Source organism: Scardinius erythrophthalmus (genome assembly GCF_964197995.2).
Source record: "Scardinius erythrophthalmus genome assembly, chromosome: 15".
Classification (NCBI taxonomy): Eukaryota; Metazoa; Chordata; class Actinopteri; order Cypriniformes; family Leuciscidae; genus Scardinius; species Scardinius erythrophthalmus.
The window spans coordinates 40,777,707-40,801,563 of record NC_138235.1 but is presented as its reverse complement, the minus strand read 5'-3'; the positions used below and the strand labels follow the sequence as shown (position 1 = coordinate 40,801,563).

The following is a 23,857-nucleotide window of genomic DNA, read 5'->3' as shown; positions in this document are numbered from 1 at the left end:
TCATAATGAGTAATAGCAGGAGATATTTGCCTGACCAATTCAGTCCTAGTCCAGTAGGCAGAGCAGAGGCAGAGGGGTTTTAGGTGTACCACTTCCCTTTTCAATGGACAGCCCCAATACTGGGAATAGTGATAGCAGACCTGACATTACCAGTAGGGTGTGTACTGTGGGAGATTGTGATGCAGCAGACATGCAGTCAAACGTCAATCAAAAGTCTAGAGATTTCAGCACGTCAACACCTAATGCTGACCATGGTGTGCCTGATATGTTAGGACAAATGAGTTCAATTGTCCATCAAATTGGCCAACAGTTAGCAGACAACATTATGTCCCATCTTAGTCCTTTTAGCTTGGACATTGACATGCCAAATAGACAACTACCTGGCGATTCTAAGGCTATTAACAGCCCATCAGGCATGGTAAATCTGTCGCAAAGTCAAGTAATTCAGCACAGAAAAGTCAAGGAGCCACCTTCATTCAGAGGGGATAGTTCTGACACAACTGAAATTGAGGAATGGGAAGATCTGTTGAGGACATTTGTTAAAAAGAGCAACATGAATTCTGACGAACATGTGGAAGAAACTCTTGTGCACCGGCGTGGTAAAGCAAAGGATGTAGTCAAACTCTGGATCAGGAACTGTGATTCTGCCACCACTGTCTGTCCAAATTGTCTATAGCCTGTTGCGCAAACATTTCAGTTGTAATCATTACTCGCCGGTCCCGCTTGCTGATTTTTACACTACCTTGCCTGAGGAGGATGAGAATCCGTACGACTACTGGCTGAGACTCAACAAGGCAGCGGATGTTGCTTCAGAAGGTCTTCGAGAGCACGGTAAAACACTTGACAAGCCCAGTGTGGAAGTGGTGCACGTTTATCAGACACTGCCCGAGTAAGGATTTAGCCCTAACCTTCAGGTCCAAACCGACTGACAAGTGGTCAGCACATGAAGTACAGGCTGTGCTTAACGACTATCAGTCAGAGTTGTCTTTCAAAGCCACCAGTACAGGGCATGGTAGTTGCAATGAGAGAGTTTCAGTCAACAAGATTGATTTTAATGCAGCTCCAGTGCCCGCTCCCACAGTGTGCGAGCAACGACAGAAATGTACAGATTTCTCTGCTCTTGAAAAGGTCATTGATATGCTTGAAAAAGTCCTGCTGACCAACACTAACAGACCTCAGTCTCATCCAAAACGCCAGCCTTCTAGGAGTCTCCCTAGGATCAAAGGTTTTGATGCTTTAAGCCTGGCTCACACTACAGGATTCTTAACATCCTAACCGATTGTGAAATCTGGTTGCAGCACACACACTTAAGGAGAATCTCTGCAGATATTCTTCCCTCAGATCTTAAACATGCTCACACTACAATATTTGAAAATAGTGGCGCATCACACACTACAAGATATTCTTAAGATTTAGCACCTCACGTGACGCGATCTCACGGGGAAGCGCATGTAAACAAAATGGATAGCGTGTCGCGGCAACTTGCTGTATTAATACTTATTCTTTGTAGCAATAAAAAACAAAAGAAAATCAAATGAAGCGTGGACGAGAAAATGGTTGGGAAGTCGGGATCAGCATGGTGTCAGAACCAGGACTTGAACTCAGGTCTCCGGTGTGAGAGTCAGACTCTCAAACGTTGAGCCACTGGAGGATGGTGACCCCAACAGTAAGACGCACTATGGAGAACTTGATGCAGAAAGTCTTTTAATAAGTGTTCAAGCAATAGTCCACAACTGGAGCAGAAAACAGCAAAAAGTAGTTCTCAAACAAAACAAGTCCAAAAAGGGTATTCCAGAAAAATATACAAAAGATTCAAAAAATCTTAAAGAAAAACCTCCAGAGGAGAAAGTCCACAAAAAATAAAACTGATAAGGAAAAAATCCACAGGCAAAAGCAGGGTTCTCAAGTCTCACGCATTGGCCGTGAGACACACGCAATTCAACCAGTTCACACGCTCACACGCCACACCGTGTATTTCTCACGCTAAAAAGGCAATGTCAACCAAGTTGTCCTGCAAGCTTTATATATAACGTTGTATACGAGGCGCGGGCACACAAAGTGAAGTTTTCTGCCGCCAGCACGTATTTCGGCCAGATTGCGTTCGTTAATAAGCAACACAGATGCGCGAAGTCGCGAACACACGGAAGTTGACGGAACATTCTCGGCCGCCGTACGTTCGTTACTAGGTAACCAACAACATCGCGCGAACACTCGTGAATGATGGAGAAGGTAAGTTGGAAGAAAGCTCGTCTAACATGTTTAGGCTAGAACATTTAATATATAGCCCATCGTATACATTATTATTGATGCAGTCAAAAACTCCACAACTACTTTGCAACCAGGCCAGAAGCTTTGGCTCAGTTTGGCTAGCTTACGTTATCTGAAACTAAGGGGAAATGTTAGTGGGTATGGGAAGGAATGAAGATGTATTTCTTCATTTTATTTTAAATACATTTAAATTTGTTTATTTTATTTTATTTTAAATTATACATTATACTGTATTAATAGTCTTTCTAGTTACAGGCTACATGTATTAAAGCAGAGTGCTCTGGGTAATATTTTATATCCTGTCAAAACATACATTAATCATTGCATTTGTATTTTTCAAACACTTACAACACAAAACACATTTCATAAGCTGGATTGTGTACTCTTGTGTACACACACAAACACACACACACACACACACACACACACATACACACACACCTTAATAATACTCTAGTATGTCATTTGTTCACAATGTCCCACCACACAATAAATCATTATACCATTTCGACTAGACACATTCAAAATGCAAAAATATTTGTTTTTCAAAAACTGTTTGGAGAAATTTGTTATATTTTTGTAATTTTTGTATAACTTATTTGTAGTTTTGAAATATAACATTAAAGAGTATATTTGATGTGATGAATTGCTCTGTCATTTATCAGATTTACCAATTGTTATAATTTCAATTTGTGCTGGTTAATTTGGGTAAAATTGGGGGCGGGGACAGATGGGGGCGTGGCTCCATTATGGCTCCTCCCCCAACTGCATGTGATCTCACTCCAAGCTTTTGATAAAACTTGAGAACCCTGCAAAAGGAAATACAATGTCTCAGAGTTAGAGAACACTTACTCAGGCAACTGGCTTCAGAACAAATAAACACCAAGCAGAGGCAGAGTCACTTAAATACACACGGCAGAACGAGACACATGTGAACCTAATAACATAATTACAAGCTGAGTAAGCTGGGCATGAGGGCACCATGAGGACCTCTAGAGGCCAAACACAACATAACAAGCAAAATACTGACACATGGATTGTCTGTTCTTCAGCGAGAACTAGAGGTACGATTTTTAACTGTTTTAAAATGTTTACAGTAGTGTGCTAGCAAGGGCTAGATTGTTTACAGTTGTTTGGCAACATGTTAGCACTAGTTTATATGATATTTTTTCCTTTGCCCTGGTCTGTATGCTTACATTTTTTATTAATTTAAGTTCCACAGCAACTTGATGTCCAAAGGAACTGTAAGGATCTGGAGTGGCAAGAACTGAAGTAACTTGCTGTAACACATTAAGTTTCTGTCGCTCAATAGAATCTGCATCCCCTTTGTGACGTTTCGATCCCGATTTGGGAGTGGGAAAAGAGGTGGTGAGTTCTTCACCCCTTTTTTGGGTAGAGGGATGTGGTGCTGTGGTTAATGAGATCAAAATTAAAGTAAGAGAAATTACATTGTTATTACAGCACAGAAGAGAATCCAAAGATCTTGCATTTAGAAATATATCAGAGCATATAGTAGAATATTTATAAATTATTAAATATCTCCATAACATGTAAAGAATAATTAATAAAATAAATCATTTGAATAAAGACATTATCATAAACATTGACCATTTTGGATACACCAGTTATGAAAATGTCACTGCTTGATCTGTTTTGTGCAAACTTATAAAATAGGACACCTGGCATCCTGAATGACAAAACAACTAATCTGTCATCACTTTTTCAGCATTTTATTAGTCTTTACATCTACAATTGTTATTTTACCTGGTGCCTCGGATGTATTTATAATGTCCTCATCGCTGGTGGGGTCATCCATGTCCTGCCCGTCAATCAAGTCTTTGACAGATTGATCAAGCTGAAAAACAATTTTATGTCAGTGCAAGAATTTAAAGGATTAGAAAATTTCCTGATAATTAATATCTAATTATGCAAATATCTTCATTACTTAAGCACGCAATATGCCTGTCCATAATACTGCTCTGCTTACACTGGTCTCACTGGGGCGTTGGGCAACATGTTTTTTGAGGAACTCCAGATTCCTCAACAGCCAAGCCTGCTTATGAGTGAGCCCTTTCTCCACACTCCCACTCGGTTTAGGTTTGAGAAGCTCGGTGTATTGTGTCCGTAATGTTGTTGCTCTTGTTTTCACCTCCTCCACTGAAAATATACACTGACACTGACATACACTGTGTTTCCTCTCTAAATTCAACTGAACTAATATCATTAAATATTAGTAATATTATTCAAACAAACAAACTAACTAACTGTGCAATTAATCTTTTGTTAGACCTGAATGTAGCAGATGATCATTGACCTAGATCTAATGTTTACATTTGCTAGCTAATGCGCTAGCAACTTTTTACACTCACCCGGTACGTTCAAATCTGAAGCGATCTCTCCCCAGCTCTTCTCTTTGTCGCACTGGTTGTGGTACTCTTTTGAGGAGACATTAAATAGGCACTCATACTGTTGCCACATCTCCACCATCCGTTCTTCCATCTGCTCACTTGGACATGGCTGTGTACAAGAGTTAAAAACTATATAAATACAAGGTCAATTTTTTTTGCTGCATTTTAGTCAAGGTAAGCCCATCTTCGATTCTCTGCTTATTTTGTATTTTTAACCTCACATAATTCTGTATTTTAGTTAGACGCGTTGCCACATTAAACAAACAGCCGCGAGTGAAACTTATTATTGTTGCAGTCTAATTTGCACGTAAGCCTTTGCTCCTATAGCACTTTCGATTTGGCACATTTTCGCGTCATTCACTTAATTGCCCGACCGAAACAGCTGTACTCACTCAAGCGGTGAAAGCATTATCTGTATATCGGTGTAATTTGTGCGCTGTCGCGGAAGCGTCAGCGGAAGCGTTCAGCTCTCGTGTGAAGACCGACTCGGGTAAAGACCATCGACTCTACCTGTGCGACTCCACCGAGCAAGGACACCAGAAAGGCACTTAAGTATCTCCTTTCCCCCTTTCCTTCCCTCTTTTTATCTTATTGTTCACCTTAATCAACATGTGCTTTCAATACATTCCTGTTATCTCTCGGCAACGCCCTTTCATCACGCGCAAAAGGCAGCGCAATACTGCCAATCTGCGTCCCATTCTCTCATCCTCATACACTCCTCTCTCTCTTTCCGTGGGTCTATGGAATTGTCAGTCAGCAGTCAATAAAGCTGACTTCATTCCAGCCTTTGCATCTCATTCTACTCTTAGTATCTTGGGCTTGACTGAGACCTGGATTCGTCCAGAAGACTCAGCAACCCCCGCTGCTCTCTCTAGCAATTTCTCCTTCTCCCACTCCCCTCGCCAGTCTGGGAGAGGTGGGGGTACAGGGCTTCTCGTTTCTAACAATTGCAAATACTCCACGCTCTCTTCTCTATGCAATAACAACTCATTTGAATATCATGCTATTACACTTACAACTCCCATTAAGATCCATATTGCAGTCATTTATCGCCCCCCAGGTCAGCTGGGTAACTTTGTAGATGAGCTGGATGTGCTGCTGTCCACTTTCCCTGAGGACGACACCCCACTTCTAGTCTTCGGTGACTTCAACATCCATCTCGAAAAGCCGCATGCAACAGACTTCATCTCTCTCCTAGCCTCTTTTGATCTCAAACGACTCATCACCTCAGGTACTCACAAATCAGGCAACCAACTGGACCTAGTTTACACACGCAACTGCACCACAGAGAACATTTTGGTGAGACCCCTCCATGTTTCAGATCATTTCCTCATTACTTTCAGTCTACAACTCTCTACCCCTGCACCACCACCCCCACCACCAGTCACTTTCAGACGAAACCTGCGCTCACTTTCTCCCTCCCATCTTTCCTCTGCCGTGTCATCTTCTCTTCCCCCACCCTCACAATTCTCATCTCTGGATGTGAATACCGCAACGGATACCTTATGCTCCACTCTAACCTCTTCTCTAGACATTATCTGCCCTCTCTCCTCCAGGCCAGCACGCGCTACTCCCTCCAACCCCTGGTTGTCTGAGGTTCTTCGTGAACACCGGACCGAACTCAGGGCAGCGGAGAGGAAATGGAACAAATCAAAAGACGCATCTGACCTGAGTATGTATAAATCTCTCCTCTCTTCCTTTTCTGTTGATGTTCATGCTGCAAAATCTTCATACTTCCACAACAAGATCAACAGCTCCTCTAACACACGATCACTCTTCAAGACATTCAACTCTCTCCTCTGTCCACCTCCACCACCACCCACCTCCTCTTTAACTGCTGACGATTTTGCAAACTTCTTCACCAACAAAACAACAGCTATCAGCAGTCAGTTCTCAGCTCCACACACACAGGAACCCAGACCGACCCCTTCCACAGCCAATATCCCTCTGTCCTCCTTTTCTCCGCTAATGGAGGAAGAAGTATCTACACTTCTCCTCTCCAGTCACCCTACCACCTGCCCTCTTGACCCCATCCCCTCACACCTTCTACAAGCCATCTCTCCCACACTTCTACCAGCACTCACACACATCATCAACTCATCCCTACATACTGGCACTTTCCCCACAACATTCAAGCAGGCTCGGGTTACTCCACTGCTTAAAAAACCAACGCTAAACACATCACTTGTAGAGAATTACAGACCTATCTCTCTCCTACCATTCATTGCGAAGACACTTGAAAGAGCTGTTTTCAACCAAGTAACATCCTTCTTGTCTCTAAACAACCAGCTAGATGTCAACCAATCTGGCTTCAAGAAAGGGCATTCAACTGAGACTGCATTACTGTCGGTCACAGAAGCCCTACGGATCGCAAAAGCTGCTTCCAAATCTTCAGTCCTCATTCTCCTGGATCTGTCTGCTGCCTTCGACACTGTGAATCATCAGATCCTTATGTCCAGCCTCTCAGCACTGGGCATCACAGGAACTCCTCTCCACTGGTTTGAGTCCTATCTCACAGGTAGGTCCTTCAAGGTCGCATGGAGAGGCGAGGTATCCAGAGCACATCAACTGACCACAGGGGTTCCCCAGGGTTCAGTTCTTGGTCCCCTCCTCTTCTCCATCTACACCACATCACTGGGACACATCATCCAGGCACATGGCTTCTCCTACCACTGCTATGCTGATGACACACAGCTCTTCCTCTCGTTTCAACCAGATGATCCCACAGTAGCTGCACGGGTCTCAAGCTGTCTGGCGGACATCTCCACATGGATGAAAGAACATCACCTACAGCTCAACCTGGCAAAGACTGAGCTTCTCGTCCTCCCTGCCAATCCGTCACTACAGCACGACTTCACCATCCAGCTAGATTCATCATCAATCACCCCATCAAGGTCGGTCAGAAACCTTGGAGTAACGTTTGATGACCAGCTGACCTTCACTGATCACATTTCAAAGACAGCTCGATCATGCAGGTTTGCACTGCACAACATCAGGAAGATCAGGCCTTTCCTAACTGAGCACGCAACACAACTCCTTGTCCAGGCCCTGGTCATTTCTAGGCTTGACTACTGTAATGCTCTTCTGGCCGGACTTCCAGCATGTGCAACCAAACCTCTACAGATGATCCAGAATGCTGCAGCTCATCTCGTCTTCAACGAGCCCAAGAGGGCACACGTCACTCCACTGTTCATCTCTCTGCACTGGCTACCTCTCGCTGCTCGCATCAAGTTCAAGGCATTGACGCTTGCTTACAGATCTGTCACAGGCTCAGCTCCCTCCTACTTTCACTCACTCCTACGAGTCTACATCCCTACCAGAAGCCTACGATCGGTCAACGAGCGACGCCTCGTGGTTCCATCACAGAAAGCCACAAAATCACTTTCCAGAACATTCTCATTCACAGTTCCATGCTGGTGGCACGCTCTCCCCACCCTCATCCGGAACGCAGAATCCCTGACAACATTCAAAAGACAGCTGAAAACCAATCTATTCCGTGAACACTTAACCTCTTAATAAAAAATAAAAAAAATAAAAAAAATGAAACAAATTCCTTTCCCTTTGAAACCTCACTTATCAGGCTTATGCTACTCTGAATAATGCCTGAACTTCGTATTTTGAGCACTCCTTGCGTTGTTGTTGTTTTTGCCTCTTTATGATGACTCGCTTAATTTAGTCCTAATTTGTAAGTCGCTTTGGATAAAAGCGTCTGCTAAATGACTAAATGTAAATGTAAATGTACTGTTCGTCTTCTCACACAAACCGATCATTTCGTCCATCAATGTGTACTTACTATGGGGAATTGTTTAATTTGGACGATGGGGAATTGTTTTAATTTGGACTCTGTGCATGCTCTTTGAGACAGTGACCACAGACCCGCATTATAGGACTGACAGACAAGAACGGTTTGACCTAAAAATATCAAAATTGAAACTACTGCGGAAAAGACACCTACATCTTGGATGCCCTTGAGGTAAGCTAAAACATACCAAAATTTAATTTCAAAGTGAACTATCCCTTTAAAGTCCCCCTGTAGTCAATATTTGTATCCCTTAACCCTCTGATTATCTTCATTTGGGCCAACACTCGTTATATTTGGGTCTCCAGGGACCCCAGAATATAACATGCAATTTTGAAACAGAATAATAGTTTTTTTTTTTTAACAAATGTAATTTTACTCTGTTTATTCATGTTTTTACTCTACATTTGTGCATTATTTATGCTATATTTTAAAGTTATATAAATAAAATGTAAAAAGTTTTTAAGGTTTTTATACAAAAACAGCTTTTTATGTAAAATTCACTAAAATCCACATTTCTAAATTTCATTTATAGGGATAACATGGATAATTGTACATGGTTGGTTTAGTGTAAAATTTTTGCCCATATTTTGGAAAATGTAGTTTTAAAAGTAAAATATTATCATTTCAACCACTAAACGAAATTTAGAAATTTGGGTCTTTTATAAAGTGAATTTTACATAAAAAGCTTTTTTTTTGTATAAAAACCTATTTAAAAAAAAAAAAAAAAAACTTTTTTAGATATTTATATACATTTAAAATATATCATAAATCTTCCAAAACTGCATAAATGTGGAGTAAAAACATTAATAAACAGAGCAAATTTACACTTGTTAATGAAAAAACTATTATTCTGTTACAAAGTGACATGTTGTTGTCTGGGTCACTGGAGACCCCAAAGACAATGAGTGTGACTATTTTTTTCACGCTAACATAAAAACAGATATCATAAATATATATATATATATATATATATATATGTGTAGATCTATAAAGGGTTGAGAGTCGTACAAAGTTTCATGCCATTTGGACAAAGAGAACATTTTTTAAAATTCAGCAAAAGTCATTTGCGGGTTAAAAGGTCCCCGAAGAAAACCAGAGGGTTAAAGGGATGGTTCGGAGTAAAATTAACCTAGGGTCCTTTGCACCATGACCTCGAGCCAAACCCCCCCAGAAGCCTTTTTCCCCTTGGTCGAACATTATTACAGTTAGAGCTTATTTAGAGATATCAGCCGGATGGTTTAGTGCAGGCGCTAATGGATCCAATGATGAATCTGGTAAATTACCCCACTAATAATGCCCAGAATGGCACCAAACTTCTACAGTAAAACAAATAGGTTCTGAACTCATAAAACGAGGCATTGAAAAGTTTGTAAGTACATCAGGAGTTTATTTAAATAACACTTGCCTGACGGCTCATGCTAGCGCTAACCCGGACACCGACGTCACTTCAGTGAGTTGAGGAAAGCCCGTAAAAGTTCTGCAGAAAGCGATCATGAGGATGGAGTGTAACGACGCCCAGCTCCAGGAATGCACTCATATTTTGTTGGTAGTACCAGTTTATAAAAATTATTAGTTAACACTAAGTTGTTAACACTTCGGAAAAAATAATAAATTGTCGTTAGTTTTGTTCACATTGTCATGTTAATTATAGTCGAATGCATTTTGTTTTATTGACCACAATATTATCATTGATATTTGTTTGAGAGGGGCACTTCTGATTCATTTTGAAAAAGGGGCTCGAGCACCAAAATCTTTTGTAGGAGACTTTGAGCTTTGTAAGTTTGTAGATCTTATACATGCAAAAACATCTACATAACACTCTAAAGAAAAAGAAAACATGAAAACACATCATATGACCCCTTTAATACATTAATACACATGTAATGCAACCATTATTAAAAACATTATGTATAAACTTGAGCTTCCATTGTTTTCCAAAAGTGAGCTTGAACTGTTTCTTCTTCTTCTCATAATTATGAAAAATGAATATTTCATCAGTCTTTGTCTCCCTCTGCTGGTACAACACAAACACAGAGATATTCAGGCTCTTTATTTACTCTGTGACAAAACTCAGAGCTTTTTGAGTTACTGTGCGTTTATACACATAAAATGATTAATCTATGAATGAGAAACTGTAATTTGCTGTGAAATAAAAGGTGTTTCACTGCCGCCTCATCAGGTCTGTCAGAGGATCGCTGAGATCTAAATGAAGTCTTCATTTCTAACAGTGAAGTCACTGTATCTTCAGTCTCTGTTGATTCTGTTGACTGAGTCTCTGTAGTGGATCCTTATTCACCATCAGATGATCAGCAGAAGATCAGACTGTCATCTATAAGCTAAAATAAAACACACACACAGTCACATATGCAGTATGAGATATTACATCTGTCACATCTTTTCATAAGAAAACTAACTAGATAATCTATATTAATTCATTCTCAAGCATGATCATATCGCTTCTCTCTGATGCTCAAAGTCACTTTACAAAATCAAAAGCACATGAAAGGTCACTTTCACACACCGGACAGCTGATCCAGAACCAGCAGAAATGACCATTACACTCACTACACATTTAATATCAGTTAATAACAACCCAGATCTCAGATTATCACACACATAAGGCGTCTTTACACACAAACCAAATCTGAAGCGGCATAAAATCACAAAATGTGCATTTACACAGAATGTTTATTGCTTCTCTGACGCCGAGAACATAAATGCATTTACACAGGAATTAGTTATTAAAATCGCGGAAAATAATACTTTGAACATTACTATTTTAAAACTACAGTTTTAACAAAGTGTTATAAAATGAATTTAAAAGTAATTAAATATTAAAGAAATAAAACTCAAGATAAATAAAAACACAGAATTTCAGATTTCCTCTGTGTGATATAGCGATCTCACGCTCTGATGTTTGTCATAATTCTGTGGTACTGAGAGCTATTTTATATTTCTTAATAAAACTATTCCAGATGGAACAAATGCTACAAATATATTATGAATTATTACACCGGGTCGATCACCGCAGGATTTATTCATGTTTTTCAAAGAGCCAGAAAGAACAATTCTGCTGTTGTCAGCGTTTCAGGCAGTGTGTGTGCGTGTGTGTGTGTGTGTGTGTGTGTGTGTGTGTGTGTGTGTGTGTGTGCGTGTGTGAAATATTGCGCGTTTGGTTGTCATGACAATGACGTAGTTTAGAGCGACACAAGATCGCGTTCATTTACACTGAACAAAACAATATCAGAGTCATCTTTGACACTAGGGGCTGAGGCGGGTCAGACCCGGCATATTTTAAGTCTGCTTTCATGCGGCATTGTGTCTTTCCACAGAACTTTGAGCAGACACAGAGCCGCTTTAGAGCAGCCTTAACTCGCTGTGGAAAGATGCCTATAGAGACAGTTAAAGGGGAAAAACTGAAATAACATTAATATTATTTTCACAATCAGTCACAACAGTATGAGCAGAATTACACTCATATTAAACACAGTTTAAAGTTCAGAGACCTACAGAAACTGAAGCTGAATTTAAGACTCATTCTTAAGATTTTGTCATGATCTCAGACAAAATATACACACACACACACACACGGTGTTATTGAACCTGGTACAATTTACTTATATTTCTAGTGAGTAAATCAGACATTTGAACTTTAAATAAAAATATGATGATGAAAATTGTTAAACTATTCTTACCACAGTGTCTTCAGTTTATAATGTGGATCATCCCTCAGATCCTCTAACAGCTTCACTCCTGAGTCTCCTAGTTTATTCCCATACAGATTCAGATATCTCAGGTGTGAGGGGTTTGATCTCAGAGCTGAAGCCAGAGCGGCACAACCTTCATCTGTCACACCACACCTCTCCAACCTGTAGAGAACAATGACACACATTAAGCCTATATCCAGAGATAAACATGACACTTAAAAAATAACATAATCCTGAAAATATGAAATATATACAAATACTCATTAGTTCACATTGTGAAAATTCATCAGTTAGGATTAGGGGATTGATTATAGAGTTTGTAGAGTATAAAAATTCCCCATAAAAGTCCCCATAAAACATGTAAACCCAACGTGTGTGTGTGCGTGTGTGTGTGTGTGTGTGTGTGTGTGTGTGTGTGCGTGTGTGCTTAATGTATTTGTAAACATTTTAAGGAACATGTGTGTGTGTGTGTGTGTGTGTGTGTGTGTGTGTTAGCAGGGGAGGATTGGGACGATTCTAAGGGTCCAGCAGAACTCCATAATTTCCTGGATGATTTTGGTATTTACTTTGTAAAATAATCTTATAGGAAGAACACTATAAAGAACGGGTATTCATTATAGTGTGTGTGTGTGTGTGTGTGTGTGTGTGTGTGTGAGAGAGAGTGTCATCTGTCAGCGGCCCATGCCGGCTCTCACTACATATCAGGGGGAAACTGGAGGATTTTACAGCGGACAGTGAAAGTCCTACCAGATCATTCAACACAATCTGTATTTTCCCTTTAACAGTAGAAATGTTTATATACATTCACTATAAATGCATATATATATGATAATCATTTTCTTATACAAATGTCATAAAAAGCCGGTTGCGTAGATCACACATCTACGTCCCTTCAGGACACTGACAATAAAGATGGATGGTTGATGGATGTCCCAAACACTTCAACATAAATCAAACATATACAATACAGTAGCCTAGTTTGAACCAGTGTACATTATTTACATTTACGCTTTTATCCAAAGCGACTTACATTGCATTTCAAGATACACATTAACATTCCTATCAGTTCTTGCTATCCCTGGGAATCGAACTCATGACCTTGGCGTTGCAAGCACCAACACTCTACTGTTTGAGCTACAGGAAAGATTCCTTACCTTTTAAAATTAATTTTACACTCCTATGGCCAACTTTCTTTGTTAAAAAATGGTAACACTTTATAATGGGCTAAGGTTTCATTTTGTTAGCATTAGTTAACATGAACCAACAATTAATGAACAATATTCTACAGCATTTATTATATATCTTAGTTAATGTTAAGCTCAACATTTTATAAGACATTTTTAAGATCCAAAGTTGTATCTGTTAACATGCACTGTGAACTAACATGAACACTAATATTTTATTAACTAACATTCATAAAGGCTATTGCTCTCTGTTAGTTCGTGTTAGTTAATGCATTAACAAATTAGACCTTATTGTAAAGTGTTACCAAAAATGTAATACAATTAAAATAAAATACCTAAATAATGCAAACAACTCATTGGATAACATTGGGCTGCATATAAAGAAACAAAATGCATGTGCCATGGAGAAATAAACTGGACTCGCCTCCGCACAGACAAGCAAATTATATTAATCAAACCATATTGTTGATGAAAATAATACGAGAACAAAAAAATGCTAGTTATTATTAACGCATCAATGTTTTTCCTAAAAAAGTAAACAATTTTACTAGTACAGTAATAGTAAAGCTCTTTAATGTCAGGCTTACTGTGTCAGATGACATCGCTGATGTTTGAGCTGCGCGCGCTGAAGCGGAAGAGAACGAGCGATTAACCTTCTAGCAAAGTGGTTCAGTTTATCAACTCAGCGTACAATACTGTATACAATTATAATAATATGACAGTCCCAATCATAGCTTTTAATGTTTTGCATTGCTGTTTGATCTGAAGAGAACGAGCACCGGGAAACTGAATAACTTTTCTAGCAGGTTTAAATCAACGAAACGCATGTGAGATTAATCAGATATTTATATTTCATAAACTTAATATTACGACTTATCATATATCTGCACAAAGTGACGTGAATGCACAAGTGAGCTTGACTGTGCTGGTCAGAACGTGTAATCGCTGTTCTGGACGCGCTATTTCTACAACAACGCGCTGAAACACGGCAACTAAACCCAGAGAATTCACAACATTTTATTACAATAGTGTTCTCATTATAACGGCATGTATATGACAGTCCCAATTATAGTTATAAATGCACATTGCTGTTTGAGCTGCGCACGCTAAAGATAAAGATGATCACACACACACACACACACACACACACACGTTTTCTCACTCACTCACTGTCCTACACACAATTACGTTATGACACGTTACACTATACAGAAGGTGTGTATACTCTAGTTGCTCCCGAGTTCTTGAAGGGATTCAGGACAAATCCATGCACATCTACAGATTTGAGGGCATACATCACTTGCCATTTTTCTTTTGCTGGATGTCTATTGTCTATTTGCATATCAATAAAGATTTTTTTAATACAATGCACATTGAATTTGTCATTTCTACAACTTTTATAGCACTTCAATTGTAAAAATTGTGAGCCTGACATATTACATTTATTATCATTAGCACTCCATGTTCAAAGATTTACTAGCTGTCAGTTCATCTCTTATACGCTGCTGCCATCTAGTGGTTGTTAGTTGTAACTCTAAAAGTATGGGGAACTGCTTAATTAATGTCTGTTTAATAATTCATATTTTATCCTTCATTTGCTCTCCAGAAGCCATATTTGAGCACACACACACACATACATGTAGGTTCCTTTAAATGTTAAGGGGAAGATTAAAAAAGAGAAACTGGATCTGTGAATTCTCACAGAATCACAATTGAATTCATATCTTGCTACTCAGTCAGAATCTTATTAACCTGGAGTCCCAGTCTCTGTCACAATAACCATATATGTAATGTTTTAGGCCTATTGGCAGACATCCGTTTAAAATGTAGGCAATGGCATATAAAGAAGCTTTTCTCCATATCCACTTCAGTTTCTCAGCTTGCACTTTAATTATTGATTAGGCTACTTCTGTACTGGTTTGCGCTTGGCAAAGATGTTCAGATATCTCTATGCCTAGTAGACCTACACCAAACGCTCATTAAAAGGGTCCTGTACAGGGCTGTACAGTGCGACATATATCTACACAAAGATTGGTCTGTGCGATGAATAAATGTCCCACTGTAGCACGCGTGCGATACAGTTTTGTAAACTCCGTTACTTGTGTTTGTTTTCAGACATGATAACAGTCGTTTTATACTTGTGCTTATGCGATATCACCATTTTTGATGGTGGATGATTTAGGGGCTGTTTACTCCTGGCCACTTCATGCGTTTTCTGTGAAAAGACCAGGTGTAAATGCCCTCCGAAACGCATTCGAGACGGATTTGAATCCGATCGCTCAAACCACTTCAGGAGGAGTTCTGGGCCGCATTTCAGACCAAACTGGACAAGTGTAAATGCATCTGGTTGTTGAAACCACATATGGAAATTTTACTCCTCCCAAAAATGCTAATAAATAAGCGTGTGAGAGCGTGTGATAGGCTATATGTCATGTTATAGCCATCATAAAAATCAACCCATCAAACCCATCATAAAAACAACATGATCAAATTCATCAAATTATTTTTACGTCTGTTCATATGATGTAAGAGAATTCATATTTGTAAAGCGTTTGCTCTATTTATCAAAACGACTCCATCTACACCTGGCTATAACATAAGCCAGATATGACGCCGCTACTGCAACACGCATCACCGCAGACGAGCAGCTGAGCATCTGTTCATCAAGACAACGTTCAAACTATCGCAGATCAAAGTGAAAGTAAGTCGCAGACGCTTAACACACAATCATCATCATTAAAAGTAAAGAAATTAAATGATCTTCCAGGGCTGTTGCTGCTCTCTCTTATTGCGGTCTTTGATTCTGAAATTTTAGCTGATGATCAATAAAATGCAGCTCATATCTGTTGCTTTCGGTGACGTGCCCTCCATTAAATCTGCATATAGCGCGGGAATTGAAGATCGGATTTAAATCCGTTTTGCAAAAACACATTTATGTGACCAGGTGTAGATGGAGTCGTTTTGATAAATAGAGCAAACGCTTTACAAATATGAATTCTCTTACATCATATGAACAGACGTAAAAATAATTTGATGAATTTGATCATGTTGTTTTAATAGCTTTAATTAATGAAATAGTAGTTATTTCCCTGCATTTGATTCCATTTTGATTATACTTTATGAATTCACAGTAGCCGCGTTTCCATTACCCTTCAAATTGCACGAATTGAAATTGCGAATTGAAAATACGCCCAATGGAAACTAGGGGTGTCCATGTTTAACCGATTAACCATTAAAAAAAAAAATTGCGTAACCGAGTGAAAGAAAGAAAGCGCGCGTCTGAGAGTGAAGGCTGTGCGCGAGCCAGAAACAAACATAGTATCCGCGCCACTGATCGCAGCACAATAATATCTGTCTGCAGAGCCGCAGAGCCACAGCTTTACCCCAGCAGTTTTACCCCGCGCATGCGCAGTTTCATCACAACAGTTTTACCCGCAGAGTCCGTTTACCGTTACATTAACCCATAAAATTTGTATTATGCATTTCCTAAACATGTACTTGCTAATCAAACACTTTATATGAACAAACTACTAATCTATAAAACACAATCGGTCTTCCGACCTTTTACTATTGTGTTGATATGCGCGAGGGAGAGAGAGCAATACAGCGCTCGTGTTGTTTGAAGGTGGTGAGAGTGCGCGCGCGCGCAGGCCGGGGCTCTCTCACTGTTTGTTCTTATGCGCCCTGTCCACTGATCTAAATAATTAGTTGTTACGACGACTTATTTGTTCCCTCGTTTTAATAAATCGTGGACACGTTGAACTAATTCCCTCCCTCATTTTGATTTAACGAATTACAACGTGGCCAAAAACAGTTTGATACTATTAATTAGTGAATGCTAAAGACCTATTTTTTGTGAATTGGTGAATATTCAGGTGAATTATTTCGTGGCCACGAATTAATAATTATTAAACTGTTTTTCTTACCTGTGAAGATAGCTCTTCAGTGAAGGCCGACTATTCTCGTACAGCTTTTTATTCCTTTTTTTTTGTGTGAATTGGTGAATATTCAGGTGAATTGTTTCGTGGCCACGAATTGATAATACCTCAGCACGTTTTACAAGACCCTTCTCGATCGCAGCGGCAACGAGCACTTTGATCACTTGATTTAAAAAACAAAACATTTCAGCGCTAGATCGCCTAAAAAAAAAAAAACGAAATGAATGCTCTGCTATAGTTAACTGGAGATGTTTTGTTTATTTGTATTGGTATTCGTGCCGCGAGATGTTTCAAAAGTGGTGGGGACAATATCGACCTTAGAAAATAGTGGTGGGGACATGTCCCACCCGCAAATTACGCCTATATCGGGTTGCGGCGCGCACACAATGGTTAACCGAGTATTAACCGCTAAGGGCCTCGGTTAACGGTTAATGAAAAACTTGAAAACGTGCAGCCCTAATGGAAACACGTCAATTTCGCAAAACTCCCATTTATAGAAAAAAAGTTTTTACGCTCACATGAGGAGGTTTTTCAGGCCATTCAAAAAAGAAATATTTCGCAAAACTGCAATGGAAACAGTTTTTGCGCATTTACAGTCACCTGACGTAGACGGCGCAGTGTGTTTGGACAGAATACGAGACAGAGCTCTTTATTAAATTCATATAAGGCAAAAGAATTACAGGAATAATGGATTCTAAACCTCAAATAAATGCCACAATCAAGACGTTGAAGCAGTGAAAGTTTGTATAAAAGCAATTTTGCCCCTATCTTTAAGAATATTAGATCAGACCTAGATAGATGGTGTAATCTTCCCTTATCCCTATTAGGCCGTGTTCACCTTGTTAAAATGAATATTCTACCCCGCCTTCTTTACCCATTTCAAATGCTACCAGTTCTCATTCCTAACAAAGCACTAAAACAGTTACGTGGCTTCATTATTTCCTTTATTTGGCGGAAAAAAAGACCAAGACTGAGATATAACTTCTTAACACTACCTAGCAGATGTGGAGGCCTAGCAGCCCCGGACATTAAACTATATCAGCTCTCTGCCCATCTTCGTTTTATACTGGAATGGCACTTAAATGATCCAAACTCAACTTGGATCAGTGCAGAAGCCATAACTCTCGGGCCAGTTCCTCTACGGAACTTACTATATCTTTCGCCCAAAAAACAGCGAATTTTAATTAAAGATAATTTTATTCTTAAGAATATGATTAAAATATGGAGATCAGTCCGCAAAATAAAAAGGGTTTGACTCCCACCTTTCACCTCTCACACCCTTACATAACAACCCAGATTTCCCCCCGGGGATGAAGGACGGCCTAATACATTTGAGAGACAAAGGAATACATGTCATCGGAGATTTGATGGAGAATAAACAGTTAATGACCTTTGAACAATTCATTGCAAAATATGATCTCAATAAGAAGTTTTTCTTGACATACCAGCAGATGCGTAGCTTCATTACAAAAAATCTCAGAGTCTATTCAGGTGGCCTCAGCGTATCCCCAGTGGAGGAACAATTAAATAAACTTACTTCATCTCGATCTGCATCCAAAATCTTTCATAGTATTTTGATAAGGGCAAATACAGATAGCTCAGACAAAACTAGGGTGTTATGGGAAAAGGACTTTGGAGAAAAAATTCAGATAACTGATTGGGAAACCATATGTGAGATGCCTTCCTATCTTGCCAATAACTCTGCCTGGGAAATGCAGTTTAAAATTGTTCATTGTCTGCATGTGACTCCTGCCCAAAGACATAAAGTAAACCCAAAACTCTCCAACCTCTGCATGAAAATGTAAATGTCTAGAAGGATCCCTCATCCACTGTTTCTGGAGTTGCTCAAAAACACAACAATTCTGGAGGGACGTCCTAAAGGAACTAGAGAACATTTTTTGTTGCTCATTACAAATAGGACCAATGACTTGTTTGCTTGGTATGAACCAGGAACTCCCGTCCAGATTCCAAGGGACCCACCTTCTTCAAATCTTACTCCACTGTGCCCTCAAGTGCATACTTCTATGCTGGATAACAGACCAAGTCCCGTCAATAGCACAGTGGATCAACACAATCAAAGGTCTTATTCCATTTGAAGCCTTTTCAACAGCATTAAAAGACAAACCTTTTAAATTCTATAAAGTATGGGACCCCTTCTTTACTTATCTTGGGGCTGGAGAGAGCCACCTGTTAACGCTGGGTCTACAGAACCTGGCGTGGAAGGACTGAATAATAATCCAACGGTGATGTAAATTTATTTTATTTTATTTTATTTTATTGTTTTTCTCTTTCTCTGTATTGATGTATTTGGTAATACTGTATGTTAATGTATATTTTGTACCTGGGCAATTTGTATTACTGTAGCTCGGATGTGTCAACGATGTTTAAACCCTGCAAATGTCAAAAAGCTTCAATAAAAAAAATATAAAAAAAAAGACCTTGAAGCAGAACTGAGGGAGAAACACCCAGAAACTCCTCATATGTGCCGCTCACAAGTATAATAAGGGTCGTTCCTCACCATTAATGCATGGAAACACACACACATCTCCTACCATTAATAATAACGGCCAGTGCAGTGGCTGGGATATACATAATCCTACCAACGTCCGTTACAGTTTTTTTCGATTGCTAAACGACAGTGAGCACAACTGGAGTCACATGTGCAAAACTCTAACTACAGTCTGCACAGCAGCAGTTCATGTGGACCAAACTCTAGTTCGTTTTTCATTGCTTGAACACAGTTTTCAAAACTCTACACACTTATCCCATGACTTTAACCACAACCTGCACAACACTGTGGATTTACAGCACTTTGTTCAAATGCTAACACACTGCTGTCAAAACTGTGAACCACACATTCAAAACAGAATAGATTTCAGCCTTGTGCCTTTCAAACACTGCTGACTGCCATTTCAGCTGAAAGGCTAAGCAGGTGTCTTGTTTTAGACTTGTTAGTGAACACACACACACACATATATATACATATAGGTAGAGCTCCGAAAGACTAATTTTGGAAATTGAACAATTTTCATTTTACATTTCATTTTCAAGGCTAATTTTCATTTACCTTAAAGAATTGTTATGTTCTAAAAATTTAATAAATCATGTGAAAGAATGTCACTCTTTTCTTTGAAGAAAATATTACTTTGTATGAAGTCACTGAAATTGTTCAAACTGTAAAGATGAAAAGTTTGTATTTTCTGTATTGGTGTTTGATGCTAGTGTTTTTCCTCTCAGTGTGTTCTGAGTGACAGTGTGTGTTATCTCAGTGAGGGTTGTGCAGTGTTTGAGCCGTGTGTTAAGAGTTGTGTTGCTTGGAGCGAGTTTCGCAGGTGATGTGAACTGTTTAGCTCAGGTGACTGTTGGTAGTGCAGACTGTAATTAGAGTTTTGGACATGTAGCTCCAGTTGTGCTCACTGTCGTTTAGCAATCGAAAAAAACTGTAACATGATTTAAGTTTATAGTGAATAAGTTTTAGTCGCATAACATCGGTTAATGGAAACGCAGTCATTTCGCAACAGCTTTCTGTCGACATTTAGAAGAAGAAAAAAATCGCAAAAGTTTTGCGCAAATCTGTAATGGAAACGCCCCAAGTGACAGTTTCATGTGAGAGTAACGTATGATCTTACCCCAGTGTCTCCAGTTTACAGTGAGGATTCGCCAGTCCAGCAGAGAACAGCTTCACTCCTGAGTCTCCTAGTTTATTCTCAGACAGATTCAGTTCTCTCAGGTGTGAGGGGTTTGATCTCAGAGCTGAAGCCAGAGCGGCACAACCTTCATCTGTCACACCACACATAATCAACCTGTAGAGAACAATGACACACATTAAGCCTATATCCAGAGATAAACATGACACTTAAAAAATAACATAATCCTGTCAATATGAAATATATACAAATACTCATTAGTTCACATTGTGAAAATTCATCAGTTAGGATTAGGGGATTGATTATAGAGTTTGTAGAGTATAAAAATCATTATTTCTATGGAAAGTCCCCATAAAACGTGTGTGTGTGTGTTTGTGTGTGTGTATGTATGTGTGTGTGAGTGAGTGAGTGAGTGTGCTTAATGTATTTGTAAACATTTTAAGGAACGTGTGTGTGTGTGTGTGTGCGCGTGCGCTTGTGTGTGTGTGTGTGTGTGTGTGTGTATGTTTGTGCTTGTGTGTGTGTGCGTGTGTGTTTGTGTGTGTTTGAGTGTGTGTGTGTGTGTGTGTGTGTGTGTGTGTTTGTGTGTGTATGTTTGTGCTTGTGTGTTTGTGCGTGTGTGTGTGTGCTTGTGTGTGTGTGTGTGTGCTTGTGTGTGTTACACACAAGCTACATCAGGCCGCTCCGCTCATAATCGCTCAGCGCTCAACGAGGTTTGCCTCGCGTAGAAAAAAATCTACATGTATATCACTTTAAGCTTAGACCACAGCCTTACCTCCTAAAGAACTAATGAGTAACAACAACATTTTTCAAATAGAAATGTTTTATTTCAAATTACAGGCCTATGTAAGAAGGAATATAGCCTACACAAAAAGTCCTGTAAAATTAAACGAATAAATGGGCCTAATAATCTAAATAAAAATTATATAAACAAAAATATGATACATTTTTTAAAAGTAAATTAACTATAAGGCCAGAATTTTGATAAGTGAACTTTTGCGCAACGCGCACGATTAAAATTTAAATTGGCTTCCATACACACAAACTGCTGTAAAATTAAACGAATAAATGGGCCTAATAATATAAATATTATTACGGACGACACAAATTCGGCTAAATAAAACGAACCATTAGGTCTACTTGAATGAAAAAACAAATTTGTTTGAATATTACGCTATATTTAATTTACACTTTATTACAAGTTACCGTATTCAATTTGCTAACCTTTTGTTTTCTTCCCAGCGTATTCGCGTAGCTCACGTTCATGTTTTCGAGAGATGTGTCTTTTGAGATTCCAAAATGAATCTTTGCTGACTGAAATGATGTCTCCACATTCGTTTTCTTGTACCACATTATCATTGTTAGTTAGTTATATTAATAGTAGCCTACACCTGACCTGTATGACTTCTCATTTTCCTTTTTGAAGTAGCCTACTTTTTGAACTCCATTATTGAGCCGAGTTTTGACTGAAAATAGTCTACTGTTGATGACTGTGCAAGACAGATGGATCCTGGTTTAGGTTTGACTGAGCATGCTTCAGACTCGTGGTGTGAGCGGAGCGAAATTGGAGCGGGAAATAAGGCGGCGCTCCGTCCTTTTAAAAATGCCGCTCTGCGCTCTGTCCAAGATCCACCCGCTCCCGCTCCACTCCGCTCACATGCTCTGGGGTGTTAGCAGGGGAGGATTGGGACGATTCTAAGGGTCCAGCAGAACTCCATAATTTCCTGGATGATTTTGGTATTTACTTTGTAAAATAATCTTATAGGAAGAACGCTATAAAGAACGGGTATTCATTATAGTGTGTGTGTGTGTGTGTGTGTGTTATTCAGAAACGACGCAGGGCAGAAACGGAAAATCACCAAGTGACAATAAAACTAGTCCAGTGATGTATATATTTAGGCTTTCTGAAGACTTGGAGCCAATTTCTGTGAGGAATCGATCAACATTTACGATGTCGTTCTAGTCATAGATAAACATTTGTAATGATGTCCGATTCGTGAATGAATCATTTGAGTCGGTTCATTGCCGTGAATAGGAGAAACCCGTTAATAAACCAGTCTAGATGATTCATTCATGAACAGAACTGATTTAGTTTACCGAGTTCAAATCACTGATTCAATGATCCTGTGAATGTTTTAGTGAACACTGTCTCAGGAAAGACTGAATGGTCTGGTCATGCTGTCTATTAAACACGATTGAGCACGACGGCTTGATTTCAAAGATCTGATCAGAGAATGGTGTTGTGCTGTATGCAGTATGTAATTATAAATGTATAATTATAGTTAATTTAATAAACTTTCAAATTTAGTCCTTTATTTTCTCTTATTGAATAATAATCGCTATGCTTGTAGATAATGATTGTTGTTATATGTGACAATCTTTACGAGATGACATGAACGCAGCATATGAGTGTTGAGTGATGTAATATCCATTTCAAGTGGATGTGTGGAAGAGACGTGAGACTGAAAGCACTGAAAGCCCTCGCGCTGCTCATATGCTGAGAGAGAGATAAGACAGTAGAGCTGCACGATTCAGCTTTAAAATACTGTGATCTCCATTCAAACACACACACCATCTTCTTCAGATTCGTCTGTCTATCAAACCTTTGACAAAATCATATCGCGATATTTTAAATCTGTGTTGGCGCTGCCGCTGACCCAGAGAGAGTCGTCATGAAACAGCTTATTGGGAACAGCGGGTTGGGAATCGTAAGACATTTTCCGGTTCCGGTTCCCATTCAATAAAATGATTAAAACAGCTAATAAAACATAGCAGTAAGGGGAAAATGCGCAATCCTGTGTGTGTTTATTTCTTATACTTGTCAAATGAGTTTAACAGACTGGTAATGTCAACAAATTAGCAACTTTTGCAAAAAAAAAAAAATTCTGATGGAAAATAAACAT

The 23,857-nt window shown here is 39.2% G+C and overlaps 1 protein-coding gene across 6 annotated transcripts in view; it reads right to left on the bottom strand.

Moving 5' to 3' along the window:
* The window catches only part of LOC308703321 (NLR family CARD domain-containing protein 3-like), a 316,889-nt gene that overhangs the window by 65,231 nt on the left and 227,801 nt on the right, over positions 1 to 23,857 (bottom strand). For 3 of the 6 annotated variants that reach the window (XM_081386701.1, XM_081386703.1, XM_081386704.1), the window contains 3 exons: positions 20,937 to 21,110; positions 12,174 to 12,347; positions 10,327 to 10,814 (listed from right to left, as the gene is read on the bottom strand). In XM_081386701.1, coding sequence (XP_081242827.1) covers positions 10,808 to 10,814; positions 12,174 to 12,347; positions 20,937 to 21,110 — 355 coding nt within the window. In that variant the 3' untranslated portion in view covers positions 10,327 to 10,807. Of the gene's footprint in view, positions 1 to 10,326; positions 10,815 to 12,164; positions 12,348 to 20,936; positions 21,111 to 23,857 lie in introns of those variants that run through there. The other 3 variants (XM_081386702.1, XM_081386700.1, XM_081386699.1) reach the window with 3 other exon arrangements.